Source organism: Mytilinidion resinicola, assembly GCF_010093595.1.
Source record: "Mytilinidion resinicola strain CBS 304.34 unplaced genomic scaffold BDZ99scaffold_35, whole genome shotgun sequence".
NCBI classification, from domain to species: Eukaryota; Fungi; Ascomycota; class Dothideomycetes; order Mytilinidiales; family Mytilinidiaceae; genus Mytilinidion; species Mytilinidion resinicola.
In genome coordinates, this window is record NW_022985471.1 from 109793 (window position 1) to 133805 (window position 24013).

Consider the following 24013-nt stretch of genomic DNA (forward strand, 5'->3'; position numbering starts at 1 on the left):
AGTTGGGTGGGCCACTAGCTTGTGCGGGCCACTAACTTGTGGATTACGTTAACTTCTATAACTTTAATAAAACCGGCTTTTAGATAGGTGTTATCTTAATAGGAGTAGTTATTACAGGCTCTAAAAAATAAAATTAACTAAAAGCTATATAACTAGGTAATTATAAGTAAGCTACTATAATTAAGGCTATTAACGTATATAAATAGGCAATCCCGCCGTTTATTATCTTTATAGGTAAGTACCACCTTTTTATATAGTATAAGGGCAGTAATATACTACTAGACTAGGCTATAGCAGTAAGTAATAATAGCTAGATAATAAATAAGCTTAGTATTATATAGCTGTAATATTTTAATATATATATATAAAGGACCGCACTATAGGCGTATATTACTTACTTATTTTAGATAGTTATAAAAGCTATAACTTGCTTAAATTTAAAGAGCTTTATAAGGAGAATAATATTATTACGCTATATATACCGCCGCACACTTTATATCTATTGCAGCCGCTTAATATAGGCTGTTTTACGCTATTAAAAAAAGCATATAGTCGCTAAATTAAGGATCTAGCGCGCAACTATATTAACTATATTATAAAGCTTAAGTTCCTACTAGCTTTTAAAGCAGTATTTAATAACTTATTTATAAAAAGTAATATTTACGCAAGCTTTTAAGGCGCCGGCCTTATACCGCTTAATTTAGAGGCAGTGCTTTTAAAGCTTAATATTATACTTTATATACTATTACCTTTTGCCGTAGTAAAGGCTTAATATAAATTAAAAATACTAAGTAATACTCTTAAGCTAGGCTCTTAATTAGCTTTAATTTATAATTATATTTAAATATATTAAAATAGCTCTTCTACTATAATTCTTAAGTTGCTTAATTTACTTATTAAAGGCGCTAAAATATAGATATATAGGGCAGTATTATTACGTAATTAGGTTATAAGCCTTTAAAAGGCGAATAAGGCCGCTATAAAGCGTAGAAAGCGCAAAAGAAAGCAAATTTAGAGGTAAAAAGTCCTAATAAAGGTACAGGGGTTTAATATAATTGCTTAAAAGGAAGCTAATAAATAAATTAAGGGCGAAATGCGTTAAAATAGAAGGCGCCCGGGTAGAAGTATACGGCAGCAAGCGCGCTGTAAGCGCTGCGGTAAGATAGGATATAATACTTATACGTGTTAAAAAGATAAGGAAGTTATTATAGAATAGACTATAAGTTAAATTAAGTTAATATCTATTAGTATTGTAGAGTAATCTACGTTTAAAGCTATTAAAAGTTAATAAAGTAGCCGGCTTGCTTAGGTGGCCGGCTTGCTTATATTATATATTAGCAGAATAATAGATTACTATTCTAAAATAGAAGGGCTTAGCCGGCTACTATACTTTAGAATTTATATAAATCGCGTTTAAGCTATTATAGGAAGATAAAGCTCTAAAAATATAGTACTATAGAGGTCTTAAGGAAAATGTTAAAAATAAAATTATATAAGGCAAAAGGCCTTTAATACTTTATAAACTTAAGGAAATAGCTATATAAATTAATAGCTAATAGTATAAATAATAACTAGAGCGGGCAAATAAGAAAAAACTTTATTCCTACGCCTAACTAGCTAGACTAAAGCTAAAAGTAGCTAACCGCAACTATAGAGATTATATAGAAATTAATATTATAAAATAATATAACTACTAGAAGGGTAAACTAATTACTAATAAAAAGAGGTAAATTAGAAAGTATAACAGCGTATACCTATTATACGGAGAATAAGAATACTTTATAAATAAGTACTCTAAGAACACCTAAATAGCAGCAGTTATAGCAAAACTAAATATAAACCGCTATAATTCTATATTATAGACCGCGTGCTATAATAATAACTGCTTTACCTATTAGTTAAATAAATAGGTAATAGGGTACTATTTAATATAGAGGAAGACAGGATATACTATTACTATAATAAGGAATAAAAAGTATAATAGTAATCCTATAGGTAACTACTATTATTATTATTATTATTAGGTTCTATTAGGCCGATTTAGCTCCCGTTAGGGTCTATACAGCAGTGCTATCTAGGTTTTATTTACAAGGGGAAACCGTTCGCTCTATAGCGGTTGGGTGAAAACCTTGTTTTCTATAGTATATAACGCCTTGCGTTCCTTTTATTTCTGCGCGGCTGTAGGGGACGCGTGGCAGCTCTATAAGCATCGCCACGGAGTAAGCCATTTTAATATATTCTCCAGAATCGATCCGGTGTCCGTAGGCCCTAGGTTCCAGGGTTGTACGGTGTCCAGAAGGTTAGTAAAGTCCGGGGTCCGCGTTAGGGCGCGCGTGCCCTTACTGTACGCGCGTGCCCTTTTTCTTAAAAGCTAAGGTATTAAATTAAAGGATAATAGGAAATTAGGGGGGTTGCCCTATTACGGGCGTGCCTGTGGTTATACAATATGCGTGCGTATATATAGTTCTGTTCTTAGAGCGTGGCTATATAAGTCGGCTGGCTGTATAGCTAGCTTTTCCGTTGCTATTTTTCTAGCTATAGAGAGGTAGGGTAGGAGGTCTATCTAGTGCAGGAACTATTGCAAAACGGCCTTATTTCCCTTATAGTTTTTATACAGCTATATATATATTCTTATTCTAGCCTTAAAAAATATATTGCCTCTGCTATTACGGTGTTGTTTATAGTATATTACTATATACTTTAGAGACTGTAGTATATGCCCGCAGGGGCACGCAGGCGAAAGGTAATTGGGCACCCTTATACGGTGCAGGTATACGTTAAGCCCTATATATTCCGTTTATAAAAGCGTAATAATTAAGCTTTCTACTTTTATAAGCTTATAGTATTTAGTTACCTAATTCTTATTCTATTTTATATTAAGGGCCGGCGTAGGAAGGCCCCTTTATTTCTTCCTATAGGCCTTCTATTTATTCCTCTACTTTTCCTTATATACTTCCTATATTACTCCTTATTTTAAAAGCTTATATAAGTTGTCTAACTGCCTTTTATACCTCGGGGCTAGTGCTATAGCCTTAACCGCGAGCCTTTTTAGTATATTACGCCGGCTTAGCTTATATTTAGGCGTTTTCCTAGGCTTATAGTATCTTCTAATAGTGTCTTTAATAGTGCGGTATATAGTTTTAATATACTTTCTAGCCTAGCCTGCGCGCGTGCAGTCCGCATATACTACTATAAGTTTCTCTAGCTTAAGCTTTAAAAAGGGGTAAAAGGTCTTATATTTAAGCGTTTTAATATCTATTATCTTATACGCCCCTGTAATAGTATAGAGGAAGTAGTTCTAGGCTATTTTAAGTTATTTAATTTTTGCTTTGCTAATTTATTCCTTTATACCTAGTATTAGAAACTAGGTAGTATACCTATATATAAAAACCGGCCTAATAACTACTAAGTATATATACTATGCTTTTTAGAAGCTTGCGCCCTATATTAATACTATTAGCCGTGTAAAAGCTCCTATTTATACTATAGCCTTTTCCTTTATAATATATATATACGGGCCCTATTTAAGTTTAGAGTCTACCTAGACTCTAAGTATATAAAGCTCTATAATTAGGCCTTCTATAAAGCCTTAAATATTTACTATAGCCTTTATATTTACTGTATTTAAATAGCGCCTTATAAAGTGTATAAGGTAATACTTATCTAGGGTAAATACTATACTATGCTTTTTCGCCCACTCTATACACCGTACGTGCGCACTTTTAATTGCCCTGTAGTTCTTTTCCGTACTTCTACTAAATATAAAAATATTAGTATTATCTATAAACCTATAGGCTGTTATATTACCTTTTTATAGTGCCGGCAGAAGCGTACTTATAAAGAATAAGAAAAGGATCGGCGAAAGTAAGGATTTTTATAGTATACCTGTGTTAACCGGGATAGTTTTAGTAATATATCTTCTAATAAAAAGTCTTATAGTTTAGTTCTATAGAAACAATTCTATAAATTAGACTATTTATTCCGGTATATATTAGACCTATAGGTTATATATTATTTTCTTATAAAATACTTTATTAAAGGCCCCTAAAATATCCAGGCTAAAAAGGAAAATAATAAGGTAAAAGTTACCCTTTTATATAGTTTATATTTATTCTATAAAAAGTCCTAGTACTATTTATATAGATTATTTAGGCCTTACGCCTATTTAGCTTAGTAGGAGCATACCTTTCTCCTCTGCTATTTTAGATAGTTTTCGTGCTATAATATATTTAAGTAGCTTACCTACTATTTCCGGTAGTATAATTAGCCTATATAACTTTGCTATATTATAGAACGCTTTCTAAGGCTTATATAGTACTATAGTAATTAATTCTTTATACGGCCGTAGGTAGTGCCCTATACGCACGTACCTAGTAAAAAACCTAGCTAGCGTTAGTACTAGCTGCGTTTCGCATTTCTTAAGAATTCTGTTAGTTATCTTTATAATACCCGGGGCCTTATCCGGGGCTATTCCTATTAGCGCGGAGAGGACGTCTTTTACTATAATATTTTATAAAAACTTATATAGCTCTAGGTATTAGTATTCTTTAATATTAGAAAAGTCTGCCTCTATAGAGGGTAGGAAGAACTATTCTATAAGTATTTAGGCCTTAGTCTTATTATCTATATAAAGCGTTGCGTTGTTAGGCCGTAAAAAAAAAGGGAATTAAGGCGGTAGCCGTGGTTTTTTTCTAATAGTTCTGCCCTATTTAGCTAGCTTTTATACGCTTTTCGGATCTAATATAATCTTATCTACTGCGCGGCGCTATACTTTTATACTTTCTTTATATATAGCCTTTTTTTTTCTATTATACTATACTTTGTATAAAATCTAGTCCTCTACTATTTTTAATAAGCGCTAGGTTCTATAGGCCCGCCTTATTTCCTACACTTTTTTAGTATACTCTATTAACTATACAGGTAATACTTATTTTAATAGCTTTATAAGTAGTATAGTTTTGTCTATTATAGCTTATATATACTTATATAGGCAGTATATAAATATATTAAGATTTTCCTCCGTCTCCTGCAGGTTATTCCGAGTTTCTAGCTTATTTAGCCGTATTACTAGGTTTTTTTATACTACTTTCTATACTATATCCTTCTATAGCCTATACTATAGGGGTTTAGCTGCCTTTAGTAGTAAGATATCGAACTTTATATATATAGGCCGGTGATTAGAGTTGTAGTTCTATTCCTTTTATACTATAGAGGAAATTATTCGTTCTATTAGCTACCCTATTATAAACGTAAGGTTAATTATAGACTATAATATTCCTTTTACCTATATTTCTAGCTCTTTCTCCGTAGCTAGGTTTATACCTGCTTCGCGCGTAATATAGAAAAGCTCCTCTGCTTACTTTTTAATTTATATAACTTAAACTTCTTCCTATAGTAGATAGTATAGGTTTATATCTCCGATAAGAATATATTCCGCTTTAGTATTATTTAGCAGTAGGAATAGTTCCTATATAATACTATTAGGGTTTAGGTTATAGATATTATAAATATAGATCCTTTCTCCTCCTGCGCAAAGGAAAAGGGTATTAAAATCTAGTAAGTAGTATATAACCGACTACTTATTAATATCTAGTTGTTTATTAATATATATACAGGCTTTTATATATTCCTCTCCTATATATAGTAGATAGTATAACTTTATTATATACGTTGTATATACTATATACCTCTGCCTCTGCCTGCATAGGTTTTTTTATAGTTTTTATATAGCTAGTACTATAGGTTACAGGCTGGCGTTCTCCGCCTTTTTAAGGAACTTTTTCTAAGTTATTAAGTTTTTATAGACGTTATACTATATAATAGTAAGGTTGTTTAGTTATTTTAATATTAGCTTATCTCGGTATCCTTTTATTATTTCTTAGCTTGCCTGTTATCTACCTAGGTTTTTTACTTAGCGTGGATTTATTAGTTGGCTAGGTCGTTTTATAATAATAGTATTTAAACCTTTCCGCTTAATATTAGCTAATCGCCTCCGCTGTACGTAGTTTATATAGCTAGCTGTAATAATACTTCCGGCAGCGTAGCTAATCGGTTGGGTCGCGTAAATTGGGCGGGCTGCGTTCTACTTCCGATTCTAAATGCCTTATTAATAGCGGGCTAGTCCTTATCCGCTATAAGTAGGCAACTACTATATAGATATAAAAATTAAAAGTATAGAAATTAACTACTTATTAAAGATAGATAAGGTGTTCTAAATAATTAAACCGCGATTAGAACTCTAAACTAGTATACCTAAGCTATAAAATAATAGTAAACCTAAGTTACTAAATATAGAGGTATAAGTTATTAAAGTTATAGCTATATATAAGTAAAGCGCAAGAGAAATTCTTATACGCTTTAATAAAGGCCGAGAAGTATAAAAGGCTAAAAATACTATAGCAGGCGCAGAGCTAAGAAAACTAGCTAGTTATAAGTTTCTAAGAGTAATAGAAAAAGTTACTATAAAGGAAATAAGGCCGTTTTATAATAGTTCCTGCACTAAATAGACCTCCTACCCTACCTTTCTATAGCTAGAAAAATAGCAACGGAAAAGCTGGCTATACAGCCAGCCGACTTATATAGCCACGCCTTAAGAACAGAACTATATATATACACGTATATTGCATAGCTATAGGCACGCCCGCAATAGGGTAACCCCCTAATTTCCTATTATCCTTTAATTTAATACCTTAGCTTTTAAGAAAAAGGGCACGCGCGTATAGTAAGGGCACGCGCGCCCTAACGCGGACTTTAGACCTTACTAACCATCTGGACACTATATAACCCTAGAACCTAGGGCCTACGGACACCGGATTAATTCTAGAAAATATATTAAGATAGCTTACTCTATAGTAATGCTTATAGAGCTGCCACGCGTCCCCTACAGCCGCGCAGAAATAAAAGGAACGTAAGGCGTTATATACTGTAGAAAACAAGGTTTTTACCCGACCGCTATAGAGCGAACGGTTTCCCCTTGTAAATAAAACCTAGATAGTACTGCCGTATAAACCCTAACGGGAGCTAAATCGGCCTAATAGAACCTAATAATAATAATAATAATATAATCTATTAAATAAATAAGCTTTTTAAAAACTTAAAGTTTATAGCTATATAAAGCGCTTTAGCGGATTTAAACTATAGAATAGGGCCTTATATAGCAGTATATAGCTCGCCTAACTTTTTATCTATTTTATATATTTTTATAAGATAATCTGTAGCAATTTTTCTACTGTTTAAAACTATAGGTAAATTCTAGCTTTGCTTTATATACTTATAAAAATAGCAGTAATAAATATCTAGTTATCTAATTATCCTATTCTTCTATTATATATCCTCTGCCTATTTCTATATATATAATATATGCTGTTTAGTATAGTAAAGCACTTATATAAGGTATTTATAACAGATATAGGTTTTTCTAGCAATTTAAAACTGTGTTACCTTATTAGCGTCCTTATAAACTAGATTAATAGAAAAAGGTGCTAGGATAATATTATTAGTAACCTAAACTAACTAGCAAATACTAAGAAAGCTAGTAAAAGAGCGCTAAGGGCGTATAGCCTTATTAACGGGCGTAGTGCTAGCTATAGTAATAAGGTGTTAAGCAGGCGCATAAATAGCCTTAAAAACAGGTATTAGGCGGGTAAGAGATTTTATAGGGGAACAGGTCTAATTTTATATAGCTGCGCTAATAATTTTAAGACAGGCTTCTATACAACTCCCCTTGCAGGGCCTTAGAGGCCTCGGAGTATATAGGTTAGCTAATTAGAGGCCTTGGCTCACCTTAACACCACGACTTCTACGTTAAGAGAGGAAAGCTATGGAGCGCCTGGAGGCTCCACAGCCTTAAATCCACCCCACGCCGGCCAATCAGAGCTCGAACCCAACCCAGTATATAGAGTAACCCATCCACTCCGGCTCCAAGTTAACCCGGTCCAGTTCCATCACTGCCGCAAACTAGGCGCCAATGCGATAATGCGAACGTAATTTTTGGGCGGGAGGGGTTCCGAGTGTTCAGGAGTGGCCACAGCACACAACCTACCTACACAGGACTGTGGGAAATATCGATGTGTGTACAGAGTCTGGGTTACCAGAAGTCCATGTGCCCCTCATTTTTTTTTGGCTTGGTGGGTTTCTCGCTACCCGGGGACGGACGTTAGTCCTTCTAAACGACTTGGGGTCGTATGCAACGCCAAAACGAAAGACAAAATATGTGAATGAAGCCCCGGGGGAAGGTGGGAAAAGGAGTGCCGTGTAGAGCCGGAATTGAAGCAACTTCCATGACACATAGAGCTTCAAATAGGATGACTATGGAGTTCGGTTTCGAGAAAGAGTTGTAGGGTGCTGCTAGTTCCGGGCAGATGTGGTGCGGGTTCCCTATAAAGTATCCATTTGGGTCGCGAACGGTACCAGATGGACGAAAGCTTTGACGATGTTAGCTCAATATCGACTGGAGTTGTTTGAGCGCTACTCACTTTTCGTTGGCATCGGATGAACCAAGTGTTCATTGTCTGCCGATTTCGCAAGATAGAAGAGAGGACCACAGTTAAGTTGCGCAAGCTCCACAAAAGACTTCGATGTTGCTGTCGACGTAGTGGACGGTAGGAATCGACTTGTGAACTTCTGCCAGGTGTTTTAAGATGCTTGAGGCAGAAGTACTCTGGCCGTAGCTTTTGCTGTTCTCTTTTGGGCCGGCCATCTCACATTGTGTCGATCTAGTAGTCGGAGAGGGTATAGTACATCGACGCGTAGATGATTGAGAGGAGGACATGAAGCATGAAAACGAAGAAGTAGTCTCCCTTGGGCTGCACAGCGGCCATTTTAAGATCGTTGAGGAGTCTTCAGACTGGTTGAAATGGTTGAAAAGAATTGAAAAACAAGTTTTCGCGGTTCACAGAACTTTATGACCTTGTTAATGAAGAGGTAGACATTGCCGCAGCCGTCGTACTTATAGACACACTTTACTAACACGATATTCCGAAGATCGGCCCTTCCTGGATCAAAGCACCGATGGTGGGTGTAGTTCCAGAAAGAGAACTGCTGCAGGACACCGGCATTCAGCCACTCAGGGGTCATAAAGGCTGTGTCCGTCTGACAGGAACTCGGGCGCTAAGTCTACCTTATGGACCCTGCACGATGACGGAGCGGCGCAGAGATCTGCGAGATCTGGGTGAAGCTTCATGAGAGTTACCCATAGGACAGAGAGAGTTTTGTTCGAGCTTTAAGTCGTTAGACCGGAGGATGACTTATATTTGGACCTGGGTCAACACAAACGTCCTCATTTGGCTGTCAAGCAGTAGATGCATTTACTTTAATGCTTACTTCCACGAGAAGAGCTTCAGCTCTGCTCGTTCTACACTATCAGTGTCCTAGATGCACTCCTGGAGCCATGTACCTCAATCCTTAGCTGTAGTCCGTCTCTATGCATTCATTCGTGATGTCATGTCTGCGATAGTCTCGATAGCTTAACATAGCAACCTCGGATAAGCTTAGGAATGTCTCTGTAAGAAGGTAGCCTGTGTGGGCTGCGCAGTTTCAGATCCAAAGAGGGAAAGTCGAGTATCGCAGCCGCGATTTCACGCATTGAAAGACTCTTTACTGGTTGAATACGATCTGAGCAGCGAGAGGCATTATTGGTGGGAGGTCCACTTTGTTTCACGGAGTCCGGTGGCTCAAATCGATCCTATGTTTCTAGTCACAACCAAGTCCGAGATCGCCATCCATGATGCGGATTAACGTTTGTTCAGATAGCATCGAATTCTCCTTCGTTGCCCACCTTGCAGGAAGAGGTTAACAAGAGAGTCACTCGTAGCGGGAGCAATAATGTGCTAGCAATCGTGGGTGATGGTGAAGAACGGAGAAAAGAGGTCGTGGACGGATATCAGGAGCTGAGCGGCACTCCTACTGGCCAGCATCCGATTCCGGGGTAATTCTGCCTGGAGATGCGGGGAGGAGATGAGGGAACGTGACAACGGAACAATCTGTATAACAGAACGATATTTCCGCCAATAGGAGAAATTTCGTTGAGAGTAACTTCGACTCTCCTAGTGCTGGAATAGTAGTTCATCTTTGATTCTAGGGTCTCTCATTGGCGAGCTCTCGCGTCAAGTTTGGTAGTGGTGTTTCACAGATTTGTGGTTGATGAGAAGCCAAGCTCTTGAATATTGTGAGAATGTTACCAATGGCACCGGTTCCACCTAAACAACTACCATGAACCTCCCATGAATCTGATGCGTGGAACGCGATGTACTTTACGCGTCTGACCTCCACGCTTTTCAGTATGCCAAGTCTTTCCGAATGGGCGAACGAAATACAAGAGGGGTTAAATTAAGTGATGAGGTTTGACGATTTTCTTCTAATGTTGAGCGTTGAGCACGCACACTAGCGATGAACCCTATGAGCTCCAAACTCCGGCGAACTTGGAATTTAGAGATAAATGAAGTGGTCATTGAGCTAAAAGGTTATTTAGAGCCTAAGGTAGCACACCCGGTGAATGTAATGAGGTAAGTAGACTGAGTTGCGATCTTCGGTCTGATTGTTAAGCTGGAATACCAGCAGCGAACCGGCATTTCTTAATGTAAAATAGCTTCTATTCGGAGGTTTGTTAGATTGCAAACGCATGAAAGTTCCTAGAGCTGTAGTGGGTACGAGTACGAGTACCTCTATTGATGGAAGATGAAGAATGTTGTATAAGGTAGAATAAGCTGCCCATGGGGTCGATGCCGCCACCCTTGATGGAGATAAAGCATATATCCGAACCGGATGCTTGCCGAACGAATGCACTTATCCGCGCTAAACGCGTGTGGAGTAATCATCACTCGTCCAAAGCACGTTCTCTCAACCTTCAACCTTAATCTTTCGGTATACATAATTCAAAGCCACAATAAGCGGCTCTCACTCCAGCTCTACGGGCAACAGCTTAGGTGCAGGACTTTACAGTACTGCGCTCTATATCTAAAGCCTACTCCTCTATAGTATATTAGCGGATCCCTTAAATTAACAGTATATTAGTTTAACTTACTGTAGAAGAAGCAGTTCCTCTTATTACCCTGCCGGTGGCACTCTATGGGATCCGACTGCCGAGATTTCAGAGCACGTCGTGTCGGAGCTGCAGCTGGAGCCGGGAGCGGAGCTAGCCATCAAGCTGGACGATGATGACGATTGGGACCGATTGGTGACCTCCAAGAAGTCCAAAAAGAAGGTCAAGTCCAAAAAGAAGGTCAAGGCCAAGAAGGGGTCGATTTGGGCAGACAATGGTGATGCTTTCACAGGAAAGGAGGACACTGACGCCGTCGCTGAAGGGAGCTTGTCTGGTGGAGAGGCGCGACCCATGGTCACGGAGCTATCCCGCAACGCCGACCATGTGCTCAGCGGCGAAGACATCGATCTGGCCGAACCATGGACCCAACCGGCTGACCTTGAGGAAGAGGTCGTACATTACCGTGTCTCTTCGCGCCACTTGATCCTCGCTTCGCCATGGTTCAAGCGGATTTTGACGTCGTCTAGTTCCAAAGAAGCTGTGCCTAACCCCGCCGACGGCTACTTCTACGTCTATGCCTCCGACTAGGACGAAGAAGCCTTTTTAATTCTTCTCAATATCTTCCACCTACGCAAACGCCAGATCCCAAAGGTCATGAGCGTTGAGATGCTTGCCAAGATCGCCGTGCTTATTGACTATTACAATCTTGAAAAAGCAGAAGCCATCGAGGATTATGTCGACACCTGGATCAATCATGTAAGGCGTAGCTACGCGGTTCCAGCCTCTTATGGTCGAGACTTAGTGTTGTGGATGTGCGTCTCGGCCGTTCTCGATTTGTCGACGGAGTTTGAGAAGGCTACGGCTGTAGCGATCCGGGAGAGCATGGGGGCGATCCAAACTTTGAGCCTTCCAATCCCTCTCAGCGCTACGCGTAGGTTTGCCAAGCCATCGCAAAGTCTCAATGCAAGTATATCTTGCTAACAAGCATAGGGGATATCGACCATAAGCGTGTTCATGCCATCGACCACATTATCTCAGAACTGCACTGTTTGCTACAGAGGTATCGTAGCACTAACTATTCCTGCCGGTACGAGTCCTACTCGTTCTGCTGCGGAGCTTTCCTCTTCGGCGCCTTGTACAAAGAAATGGAGAGATGGGGCTTTCTAGCACCGCGTCCAGAGAGCCCGTTCCTCGGATCGAGCCTCAGGAGAGTATGTTCGAAGATACTTAGGTTGCAAATTGACGTGAACTCTGTTTGATTTGTGAAGCCGTACGAGCAGACTATATACTACATAGGGAGCGTAGGCATAAGTACTAATTAGAGGCAGCAGTAGGCAGCGGTAGGCAGGGTAGGCCACCGTACCCCAACCCCTCTCTGTAGAAGTTGTAATTGGCTAGGCACGTAGGCCGGAAACCCTGAGTAAGATCGGTACAGTTAGAAGTCCGATATGGTGTCACAAGGACAGCGGTTCGTACAGAGGTAACGGCCTTGTGAACCACCCATGCAGCTTGAAGGGAGAGATCGATAGCATCGTCCAAGATAGCACGAAGAGTGTCGACGGCTTGAAGCTGAGCGATGTGAAGGGTAACTAGTAGGGAAGCGTCTCCGTTGCTGAAAGCTGATGCGTTTTATGGTGAGTAGTCATTGGATGACAGGCACGGCAGATATTGTACGTAGCTTTTCGAGTATGTACTAACCATAGATTATCGACGCATCATGCGCTACAATTGGTCGCTGCGAGTCTTGGAGATATGTGAGATAGTGATGGCGTACCGCGCCGCATGGTGGCGCCGTTGGTACGGTGGTCTAATAACCTCAGTTCGCCGTCACGCCACCTAACCGAACCTTCTGCTTTTTCGACTTATTGCAATAGTTCTAACCGTTCGAAAATGCCGCCAACAACGAGATCCGGTGCTCATACCAAAGCGACGTCTCCGAAGAAGCCTGTTGTTACCGTCGAGACGCTGCCTGTCGAATACGACAATGAGACATACTACTCTTCGTCATCTACCTCCTCCAGATCCCCTTCTGTCTCCGCAGAAAGCACTGTCAAGGAGACCCAAGATGTGGTGTATCCACCATTCAACCTGAACCCCATATACGCCAACAACCTGCGGAAGCCCGTCAAGTTCGGCGGCTTGAATACACCGCTAGACCCTCGTCATGCAGTGGCTTCTGAACGTGAGCTCGCGGGATCGCAAACCTGGCAGTCTACCCTTGAGGCGTCCTTCCCGCAGCCTAAATCCCAGACTCCGTCCCAAAGCGTGTCTCATCCAGCCGAGTCTCCAAACGCAGCACCTCACGCTCCTACAAAACTCGCTCAAGGAACCGCGCATGGATCATGCTAGGGGAACTTACAAAAATTGCCCTTTCAGTGGCAATTGGTCTCTTTATCGTCATGAAATATAACGACTCCAAGGATGTAAAACGAGAAGGATTTATATATCCTTCATACCCCACCGAAGCTTAACGGCTAACTTTGATAGTGTGCTTTGCCTCTGGGGCGCGATGCTTGTGCGATGTGGACGTCATGGTAGGTGGTCTGGTTAATGGGACGTGGGATGGGAACACACTGGTTGCATATAGGCGCAATTGCTTGTTAGTGGAGGCCTAGCTCAGGATGCTTTTGAGTGCAACATGTATCTGGTCGACACGTGGATGATTTGGACCTTGCCCAGTTCATGAGGCACTCTCCTTGGGCCGCCAAAACGACTTCTGCACTCGATATACGGAGCCCTTATCGGTAGCTCGGTTGATAAATTTGGACGGCAGACTACGATAACCCCTTCTTCTCACCATAGGCACTAGCTTGGCTACTTCCTCCGTCAAGCTCTCTCATGAGCCTGCTCAACAGTCATCCCAGCCAATCTCTACGTCAGTGCCATTCGTTATTGCTAGATTCGCCACGCTGGGTGGAGGTGCTGGCGGGTCAAGCGTCGTCAACCACGTTGATCCCGACTACCGAGTAGTCAGCCTGTGATCTCCAAAACTACGCGGACAGGCTACGAGCTATACGTACGGGATAGAAATCATACCGGTGGATGATGTAATTTGCAAGGAACCACCACATGTAGTTGTTTACACTGCGGTACGCATTAGTAATAACTACAGTCGTAATGCTAGGTGTCCCGATACTACTTACTTATTGACATGCTGCACTTTATCTTCAATTTCCGAGTGGGCTAGATACTTGCAATCTACGGTCCGATATGCTTTCCAGGTTCCGCCAGGCATGATGATATCGACCAACTGATCGGTTGCAGGGCTGTCAATTGGATTCCCAATCCAGGAGATGTGGAGGAGCTCATGAGCCACCGTGGTCGCTAGAAAAAGGTCAGTGCTTGCACTATACAAATCTGTATAATCATACCTCGATTGGCATAGTTGTCAAGGTAATTGGCCTGAGCAAGGTTGTTGACGACGGTCGCAAGCCGGTCGTCGAGCTTAGGACGAAGGAAGAAACCAGGGCAGAAGAACATGTGGTCCACATACGGGTCTACCGTTGCAACCTGTCTGCGACTTAGAACGGATCAACGAAATTCCCGACTCGGAGCATACGCACGTAGGCTAACTTTGTTGGCTTTTTGGGCGAAGGATCCCCGTCACCGGGGGGGTTGCATGGGTCATCTGGCGGGTCCACCTTCTCCGGGCACTATGGGAGTATTAGTGGGATGAAGTAGAGTCATCAAGGTAGCAAACTCTGACCTGTTTCAGTTTATCGTCACAGCGGACTCGTAGCGTCCAAGTCGTGAGCCATCCCGTACGAAAGCTTGCGAGTCTATCGATATTGGCTGATCACTATGAGTATGATAGCAACTTGTCCTGTTTAGACGGAATCACTTGCCTGTCACTTGATCTTTATAGTCGCTGAATCTGTTCATAGGCCCAAAGAAGTCTACGGAGGGACCACTGGTCCAGGTAGGATCCTTCCACGGGTATTGATCGGTCCCAGGAGGGTTACTGCAGTGATGCGGTGATTAGCTATAGATCTCGATGTGATCGCACAAACATACTCATTATCAGCCGAGTTTCTATCGAATGGGACCATCTTTTCGAATTCGGTGAAGGCGTCTCTGATAAACTGAGGGTCCTTGCATCCATCGAAGCCCGTAAGTCGGGCGGCCAAGGGGACTACTGAGCCCGTAGCATTCGGAGGCGTTTCAGTCGAGACAGCCGAACTTGGAGCATCGGACACAGATGGTGGCGATGAGACCCCTACCGGGACGTCAGACGTTGTCCCATCGCGTGGCTTGAGGAACAATGAGTCTGGAGCTGAGATCGCTCGAGAGATGAGTAACGTAGTGGGAGTGGATTGGGCACCCACTACGCTCATTACACCTAGTGCAGTGAGTGTGAGTAGAAGTGAACCCATTCTTTGGAAATTTCAAATGGCTTTCGTAGATGATTGAGACCAAAGCGGGGCTGGAGGAGTTCTTTAGGGATATCTATAAGCAAGAACGAAACCGCGACATGGTTTCAGTGCTGCGGAGATGAAATATGCCCCAGACAGATCACCCCAGTTAGATTGTGAGGGTAATATTGCTTCGCAGACTCCAATGCTGCTCGTGTTGATCTTGCTGGGGTCCAAACATTTACCAAAGTGCCGGGAGAATCGAAATGAGGCATGGGGGATTGACACGCGAAACCCCTGGAAGGTACAGGGCCTTTGGGACCGAACACGATCGCGGATTTGCGGGATCGGGAAGACGCATGGGGCCGTGGGGTCCATCGGTCCGGAGAATGCTTGAATTGCTTGGCTGCGGGGGGATCCGCAAATAGAAAGCTTGTCGTAATAGTTTCATCGTCGCTGACATGTACACCAACGAGGAAAGAGATGCCAATATGGGCGCGATTCCTTCGAGCGCCTCATCGTACCGGATAAAGTGCTTGTGGTTGTGGTCGATCCATCACACCTCCCGCCTCCCACCTCTCCCCCCCCACCCCCAATCCTATCCTCGGTCTCTATACTTAGCTAGTCCGAGCTGGGAACATAAGATAGGGGAGTGGGCCGGCTTCACCTCAGACCCTCATCCGCCGTCCTAGGCAGTGTCCTCTCCCAAACCTCACGATGAAGCTCCTTCTCGCTCTTCGCATCGCCGCAACGGCAAGCGCTTATACTCTGACACCAGGTCCCGGCTTAACTACTCCTTCGTTTGCACCTGCTCCGCTTCCTAGTGGGATAGATGACGGCACTACTAGTCTCCCTCCTGTCCCACAGCCTACCGGAAATGTATCCATCCAGTACAAGTTGGAGTTTGATAAAAGTTGCACCGGCGGCATGCAGAGCGCTATTCTCGATGCTCTGAATGGTAAGTTATCAGTTATCCGCACGCATCTTGAATATTCCAGCAGGATACTAACTCGTCTTTCAATCGCAGAGAAGCATAAGATCATGGTGGGTTCTGTCTTCACCCGCCGATCGAAGGCCCGGTCTCTCTGTTCTCCAACCAAGGCTGCATGACTGCTCTAAGAGGCTGACCGACATTAGGGCTGTGATCCCGTGTTCTACACTGACTTCAATTCCGCCGCTGCCGTGGACTACTTTGGGTACGTGACAACATTTAGAATACAACTGCATTAGAGGTTGAACCGCGCTGACCTCCCGCAGATTCCCTGCTCCGATCAAGTTCCAAGACAAGCGGTGGAAAATAACCAACACCATCCGAAACGTGTATAACTTCGGCAACGGCTGGTGGGGCTCGTCGACTCAGATCCAGGTGTTCTGCGGTATGTCCTCTCTCTTCGCAATCCATACTGGCACTGGCATTGACGAGCGATTGAACAAGGCGACAATTCGATGCGCCAGCCCGAAGGCTCTTATTGCACCAACCGACCGGGCCATGTGCACCTCGTGGACAAATACAGCGACGACAAGGACGGACTCATGTTCTGCGATTCTTGGTTCCGGCTCTCTACTTTGTCCGGGGCCATCAGTGAAGGTGGTTTATCGCACGAGTATTGGAATATTGAGAGTATGATTTCCCATCTGAATCCAGCCTGCACCTGCGAGCAAAGACTGAAATTAACCTCCTGTCACAGACTACGAAAACCGCGCTCGCCACTGGATCAACGCCCTCCTGATGAAAAAAAACATCGGCACCTGGCCAACAGATCAGACCGGCAACGGCGACATCGCACGCCAACAATTCACTTACCCTGATTATGGACTGAAGTGGATGCTGACGCCTTCCGCCGTCAAGTGGGCGGCGAAGAATCCGGTTGATAGTATTGGAAACCTGGATGATCGCGTCCTGAAGAATGCGGATACATGGTCTTGGTTTGCGATGGCGGCGTATATAACCACGAAGGATGGGGGTGGTATATATACCCCTGCGCCGTACGTTCCCGCCGGTTTCAAGTTCGATACGGTGGGGGCATTCAATGTTACGGGCTGAGTCAGGGGACCCTTCATACATCGCGTATACCTGCAGGACCATGTCGGATTCGATTCATTTTACAGCGTAATGGAGATAGGAGGTAGCATGTATCAGAAGATGGCGAGCTGACAGCGAGCTGATTCGCATCGTGACGCTTTTGACATCCCATATTGAACTTTGGCAGTGTAGTCAGGGGGTCACTCATGCGCTGCGTACGCCTGCCGGATCCTAGTAGATTTAATCCAATTTACGACGCATGGGAAATACCATGTATCTGAAGATGGCGAGCTGGATCCTAACGCAGAGCTTTGGACATGAAATTTTCGGCGCGGTCAGGGCACTCTTTATATGCTGCGTACACCCGTGGTATTCTTGTGCATCGAAAATAGCATGTGCTTGAAGATGACGGGGTGATTCACGCTGTTGAGAGTTTGACATTGAATCTTGCAATTCGACAGTGCAGTCAGGATGTCCCTCATATACTGCGTACCCTCTCAGCATCTTAGTGGATAAGTTACAATTCACGATGGATGAGAAATAGCATGTCCTTGAGGATGGCGAGTTGATTCGCACCGTGAAGCATTTGACATCTTGTCTACACCGGCACGCGTGAGGCCAGGAGGCCTTCGCATCACTTTCAACGCCTGCAGGAAATTCTTGGCGCCTGCTCAATTTGAAGCGTTCAGTTCGCACATACCAACGTGCTGATTCACGCCCTCTTGCTTTTGACATCCAAATATGAATTTCACCAGTGTAGTCAAGGCGCCCCTCGTACACTACGTATGCCCGCAGCATGCTAATGCATTCAATTCAATTCACGAGGCGTAGGAAAAGCCAAATAACTACTCTATGAACGGCGTGCTGATTCGCACCATGAAGCTTTTGACATCGCAAGTTCGTCGATGCCTTCAAGGTCGGGGGGAGTAACGATACACTTTTGACCCTGTCAAGATGATATGTCCTCCCATTCGATATACAGCAAGTCGACCAAGCAATAGCTTTTTCGTGATGTAACATTCTTCTGCCTGTTCCACGCCCTGCAGCACATGACATCGTCGAGAATCCTTTGAGCTCACTTTAGGAGGCCTTCGTGCCGATGCGAACATTCTCAAGATGCTATTTCTAGGACCTTAATCTGCGCCCTCATCTGAAAGATAGCTTCATATCGACTATTTTTACGCGTGCCAGATTCACGCTCTCTTGCTCTTGACATCGCAAGTCCGTCTATGCCTTCTAAGTTGGTGGGGGGGTTAACGATAAGCTTTCAGCCCTGTTGAGATGCTATTTCCTCCCGTTAGTTATACAACAAGTCGACCAAAAGTCATTCTTTTCCTGATGTAGTAACTATTTTCTTGTTAAATCTACGCCTTCCTGATTTTAACATCCAGTTCTTGCAGGCAGGTGCGTAGTTATAGCACCATGTTGCTTATCTTTAGATGCACCCACTTTGGGTGTAGTTTCTTGGGTGTCCAGTTTTCTGGGTGTCCCAGATCTGGGCCACATACGCCAAAACCTGCCAAGGTGACGAGTGTCCCATTTCGGCCCTGGCTGTTCATTGACGACCGTCTAGCCGTCTAACCTCCCTCCCTACGTGGCGAAAAACCCGCCGTGCCGAAACTACTTCCACTAATCAACATATCAAGTCTTCGCTCGCAATTCTATGAACTTACCATTAACGTTACATCATTTTTCAGCCATTTCTCCACAGGTTCCTGGGTCGCAGCAAGAAAAATACAGTAGTCTTGCTTATGTTCTTGGTAGTTGTTTCCTAGCATGGAGAAGCACTCCAATTCTGCGCCCCTGCTGCGTCACAGATATCTAAAGCATGTCAAATTTCAGAGCCACAGTGCGAAAGCCCCACCAAGGAAGAATATTGTTCTAGGCTTTAACAGCACCCAACCATCAGCAATTAGCATTCCGGGAGTTTAGCCGGGTGAAGGGTGGTACACGCCAAGAAACGTTGTGTAATTATTGTCTGTATTAAAAACGAACCCAACGTTAGTAATGTGTAATACGGCTAACCAAATTTAAAACCGTGGCCTGGGTTTCTAGAAGTGTTCATGGGCAGCCACGTGTCCTCTGCGCCTCATGCCTGGGAGCGTGATCAAGGTATTTGTCCGCATCTGGTGATGAGACGAGCGTGGCAAATCCTCCGACAGAGGCAAAATATATATTCACGCTCACCCCGGACCCCTCTATACAATAGGGGGGTTGATAATCTCACACCCCCCTCTCTTAGCGCTTCACCACCTTCTGATTGGCTCGGAGCAGTGCGGAGGAAGCTCCGGGCATTCACCTTTACGTCTCTCTACACGTGATGCTATACGCAAGGCCGTACGTGATGCTATACGCGAGGCCGTACGTGATGCTATACACGAGGCCGTACGTGAGACTATACGTGAGCTCGTACGTGAGGCTATACGTGAGCTCGTACGTGAGCTTGTACGTGAGCTCGTACATAAGGCTATATAAATTGGCATGATGTAATTGCTTGTGTTGTACATGGCCGCATTTGGAGAGAGCATTCGGAATTAGTGAGCGAGTTAAGCGAGCGAATCGGAGGCTACGGAGCAGTGCTCCGAGCCAATCAGAAGGTGGTAAAGCGACAGGGGGAGGGTGCGTGCGTGGAGGGATTAGGGGGTGTGAGATTATCGACCCCCAACTTTTAAAGCTGTATTTTCCTATAAGCTCTATAATATAGGCCGTTCTCTTAGTGTTGAATTCGCTCCTCTACAGCCTTATCACCGCTCTCTGCACTCTCATCCTCATCGCCGTCCTCATCATCGCTATTACCTTCCTTTGCTGCCTTCTTTGCTGCCTTTTTTGCATCCTTGATTGCTCATGCAGTTGCCTCCAGCTCCTTGAGGTTCTGAATCTCCTCATCCAACGCCTGCTCAGCAGTCTCAAATGCATTATTCTTCTCCCGGAGAATTTCCTGGGCAGAACCATTGGTTTTCTTTGCCTGCCAGGCCGCCTCTATAGCCCCAAGAGTCTGTTTGTTCCGTGCAATAGCTTCCGTAGTGTTGAATACGCGTTCGGCGTGCTTGGCGGCCTTGCCTGCCTCACCTGCTGCACGAGGCCAGCGAGGCATGTTGGTGGTTAGTTGTGAATTGTTGGCACGATCATGGTGTATAATGCTGTTGCCATACAAATCCTAAGCCCGGAGGCATCGGCCCGCATTTGACGCTAAAAAACGTAAGAACTACCTCAAACGTAATAACCCCATCACTTACGTTACAGGTAGTACGATATCCCAATGTGCACCCAAGCAATTTCCTTTCCCGTTCAGGAACCTGAGCTGCTCATGCTCCAACCTGAGCTGTGGCTGTGCTGGTTGAGGGCATCCTGAGCCGAGACTGAGCGTATCTGAGCCGAGACTGAGCAGCTCGTTGAAACCCAATTTTGGGCCCTGTATTCGACAGGGAGGGTTGAGACTGGGGCGTGCAAATTATGCTGCGAATCTATAGAGAGTCGCTCAAATATGCACCTAGAATATACTAGGAGCCAATGAGTAGAACGAGGCGTGCAATTCAGCGCCTCGAAATCGTTAAAGAGTGAACTACTTCAACTCAAGATCGTACCCAGAGGACATGCTCGACGTCGCCTGCGTAGACCCAAAGGCTTCATTGCTGCAGATTTATCTCTGCGCTATTCCATATCCTAAGGCCTGTTGGACTCGACTTCCTAATCATAAAGGCAGTCATGTACCACTCTATTCCCTCAACACTGCCAGCGACACTTCACCATTCTCCAAATCAAATGCGCTATACACGCCTTGCATGAACGCGGAACCCAGCACCACCCATTCGTCGTCGGCTTGCTGTAAGTAGGCAAACGGAAGCACGCAGCGCATCCCCTTCTCAATATCTCGGACCTCCATCAAGTAGTCCCATGGTGTCAACACGATCACTACGTCCTTGCTGAACGAGAACACAATATTCGGCAGTTCGTCCCGCATCGAACAGTCCAGGTCCGCGAGCAGATCATCCATTCCTAGATTCGGGTGTAGATTGGTTTGAATCTCGGTGAGCAGTGTGCCTGGGAGCGAGATGTAATCGTAAGAGTTGGTGAAGACAGCTTTGTATGTGGACGGTTCCCTGCCACTGGGGTTGTTCCCGGGAGAAGACTGGATGGTTATCGATTCCAGCTCGACGGTGTATCCACTCGAGATGTAGTACGATACTTGGCTGAGTTCCTTTGGAGGTGTGGCCTCGATCAGAGGAAGGATGATCGCACTCTGTGCTAGAACTTCTGAGGGAAAGTACCCCAACGCCAGGTCGCTGCTTTCATGATCGCGACGGGGAAGCCTAAGCGAGAACACGGGGCGGCTGAGCACCTTCTGATCCAGCATGCTCCGCAGGGCGCTCTTCGTACTGGCGTTCGATTCTGGGGTGCGACTTTGGAGCCGTGCAAGGCCCAGTGCGCTGTCCAGGGGCGCTGCGTTCAAGTACATGGTCCGCCAGAAGGTCGCTTCCTCGAATTGCTGGTCAAGGATATCCAGACCCCCAACTCTCAAAACATCTTGCGACAAATGGCCTGATGTCGAAAGGCCTTCATACATGAGCTTGGTGACAGTCTTGTTTGGGTGGTAAGTGGTGGAGAGCGATGAGTTGTACTTGTTGTGTCGCTGGCAGTGCGGCGCCGTAGCAGGGTCTTGCAGACACTCGGCAGACGGGACGAACATGTCTGACCAGCTCAGATCGATGGATGCCGTGAAGGGCTGTGGCGGGGTACCGATGGCTATCGAGGCGGTGTAAAGCGTGTGGTAAAAAGTTGATTGATCATGGCGACTCAGCGGATGCTGGTGCCTCGCCTGCCGCAAGGTCAGCTATGAGCGATACGCCGACTCCTCTGGGAATCGTGGCACACAGACCTCGGGTTGTTGGAAGGCGCCGGCATGTTTGTTATACAGTTGCCAGCCGTCGAATTTGAAGCGAATGGTTGTGCGCTTGATCGGTATCGTCGCCGTGGCGCCGCTGCACACAGGAAGAAGGGCGAAGAATAGGACGAGATATTCCTCGTTGAACATCATCTTCGGATCGTGAGCTCGAGGTTTGAGAACTTGGAGGCTTAATAATGATAGAAAACAGAGTGTGTCTGTCGAGGCACTCCGAGCTACTAGAGATGATATCACGCCGAAGTCGTAGCCCCAAAGGAAGATGCTTGGGTGCTACTGTGATGTCAGAGGCATCATCAACCAAGAGAGCAGAGTGTGTCTAGCGCCTGAAACAAGCATGTTGGGATCTGCATTATGCATACGCCTCGGCGGCAGTGGATGGATGGATTGTTTCATCGTGCGGGCAGAATTATAGCTATTCATAGAAAGCTGCCGCGGGGGCTACCTCCACGGCTGCAAAAGTCTGTTGAGCACGGGCCACGATCGCTAATTTCCGGAGTATATTGTAAAGGAAGAGTGCACGGCAGGGAGCTCGTAGATGGAAATGACGATTTCGTGTATTGAGAGACGAATCCTTGAGGAATCGTGATCCATGGCCTGGGGCTATGTATACCCCGGCCTAAGCGAGCACGTGACTCGCAGAGGCCTCGCAGTCTATACGCCTGCGCAGGCAGGCTGCCAATTAAGTATTTCTATAAAAATGGGGACTACTAATCGTACACCCCCTAATTCCTAGACATACACCCCCTTTTCACTACACGTACACCCCCTCCCCCCCCTATCGCTTCACCACCTTCTGATTGGCTCGGAGGGCTGCTCCGTAGCCTCCGATTCGCTCGCTTAACTTGCACATTAATTCCGAATGCTCTCTCTAAATGCGGCCATGTACAACACAAGCAATTACATCATGCCAATTTATATAGCCTTACGTACGAGCTCACGTACAAGCTCACGTACGAGCTCATGTATAGCCTTACGTACGAGCTCACGTACGAGCTCACGTACAGCCTCATATATAGCATCACGTACAGCCTTGTGTATAGCATTACGTACGGCCTCACGTACGAGCTCACGTACGGCCTCGTGTATAGCATCACGTATGGCCTCACATACGAGCTCACGTACGGCCTCGTGCATAGCATCACGTACGGCCTCGCGTATAGCATCACGTGTAGAGAGACGTAAGGGTGAATGCCCGGAGGAAGCTCCGGGCTCTCCGAGCCAATTAGAAGGTGGTGAAGCGCCAAGAGGGGGGGGGTGTACATGGAGTGAAAAGGGGGTGTACGTCTAGGAATTAGGGGGTGTACGATTAGTAGTCCCCATAAAAATTAGAAGAAAAAATTGAAAAAACTTAGTTTAATATAGGGGAGCGCTACTCGTACACCCCCTTTTCACTACACGTACACCCCCTCCCCCCCCTATCGCTTCACCACCTTCTAATTGGCTGGGAGGGCTGCTCCGTAGCCTCCGATTCGCTCGCTTAACTTGCTTATTAATTCCGAATACTCTCTCTAAATACGGCCTTACGTACAAGCTTATATACGGCCTTATGTATAGCATCACGTATAGCTTTATATACGAGCTCACGTACGGCCTCGTGCATAGCATTACGTACGGCCTCGCGTATAGCATCACGTGTAGAGAGACGTAAGGGTAAATGCCCGGAGGAAGCTCCGGGCTCTCCGAGCCAATTAGAAGGTGGTGAAGCGCCAAGAGAGGGGGGTGTACATGGAGTGAAAAGGGGGTGTACGTCTAGGAAT

The 24013-nt window shown here is 44.6% G+C and overlaps 5 protein-coding genes across 5 annotated transcripts; 3 read left to right on the forward strand and 2 right to left on the reverse strand.

The window, feature by feature from the left end:
* Window positions 1-11566: 11566 nt before the first annotated feature.
* Window positions 11567-12237, forward strand: BDZ99DRAFT_402403 (uncharacterized protein; the record flags this gene model as incomplete). Its single annotated transcript, XM_033716280.1, has 2 exons — window positions 11567-11909; window positions 11969-12237. Coding segments are annotated over 2 exons (612 nt in total), but the record flags the coding sequence as incomplete, so codon positions are not given.
* A 631-nt stretch (window positions 12238-12868) lies between these two features.
* Window positions 12869-13327, forward strand: BDZ99DRAFT_527899 (uncharacterized protein; the record flags this gene model as incomplete). The annotated part of the gene is made up of 1 exon (XM_033726312.1): window positions 12869-13327. The coding sequence occupies one exon, from the start codon at window positions 12869-12871 to the stop codon at window positions 13325-13327; it is 459 nt and encodes a 152-aa protein (XP_033568904.1).
* Window positions 13328-13826: 499 nt separating this feature from the next.
* Window positions 13827-15351, reverse strand: BDZ99DRAFT_527900 (uncharacterized protein; the record flags this gene model as incomplete). Its single annotated transcript, XM_033726313.1, has 8 exons — window positions 13827-13937; window positions 13999-14062; window positions 14122-14302; window positions 14350-14488; window positions 14542-14631; window positions 14685-14757; window positions 14820-14939; window positions 14993-15351. 8 exons carry the CDS (start codon window positions 15349-15351, stop codon window positions 13827-13829), a joined length of 1137 nt encoding a protein of 378 aa, XP_033568905.1.
* Window positions 15352-16356: 1005 nt separating this feature from the next.
* Window positions 16357-17599, forward strand: BDZ99DRAFT_469236 (uncharacterized protein). Its single transcript, XM_033721448.1, has 5 exons — window positions 16357-16374; window positions 16468-16526; window positions 16588-16706; window positions 16766-16951; window positions 17019-17599. Exons 1-5 carry the CDS (start codon window positions 16372-16374, stop codon window positions 17372-17374), a joined length of 723 nt encoding a protein of 240 aa, XP_033568906.1. The 5' UTR covers window positions 16357-16371; the 3' UTR covers window positions 17375-17599.
* A 3469-nt stretch (window positions 17600-21068) lies between these two features.
* BDZ99DRAFT_402408 (acid protease) lies at window positions 21069-22388 on the reverse strand (the record flags this gene model as incomplete). The annotated part of the gene is made up of 2 exons (XM_033716283.1): window positions 21069-22076; window positions 22230-22388. 2 exons carry the CDS (start codon window positions 22386-22388, stop codon window positions 21069-21071), a joined length of 1167 nt encoding a protein of 388 aa, XP_033568907.1.
* Between the last annotated feature and the right edge of the window lie 1625 nt (window positions 22389-24013).

Excerpts from the sequence above, each read along its gene's own strand:
- BDZ99DRAFT_469236 (XM_033721448.1), top strand. Across the intron at positions 16,527-16,587 it reads GCTGCCGTGGACTACTTTGG|ATTCCCTGCTCCGATCAAGT; the intron begins GTACGTGACAAC and ends GACCTCCCGCAG. Across the intron at positions 16,952-17,018 it reads CGAGTATTGGAATATTGAGA|ACTACGAAAACCGCGCTCGC; the intron begins GTATGATTTCCC and ends CTCCTGTCACAG.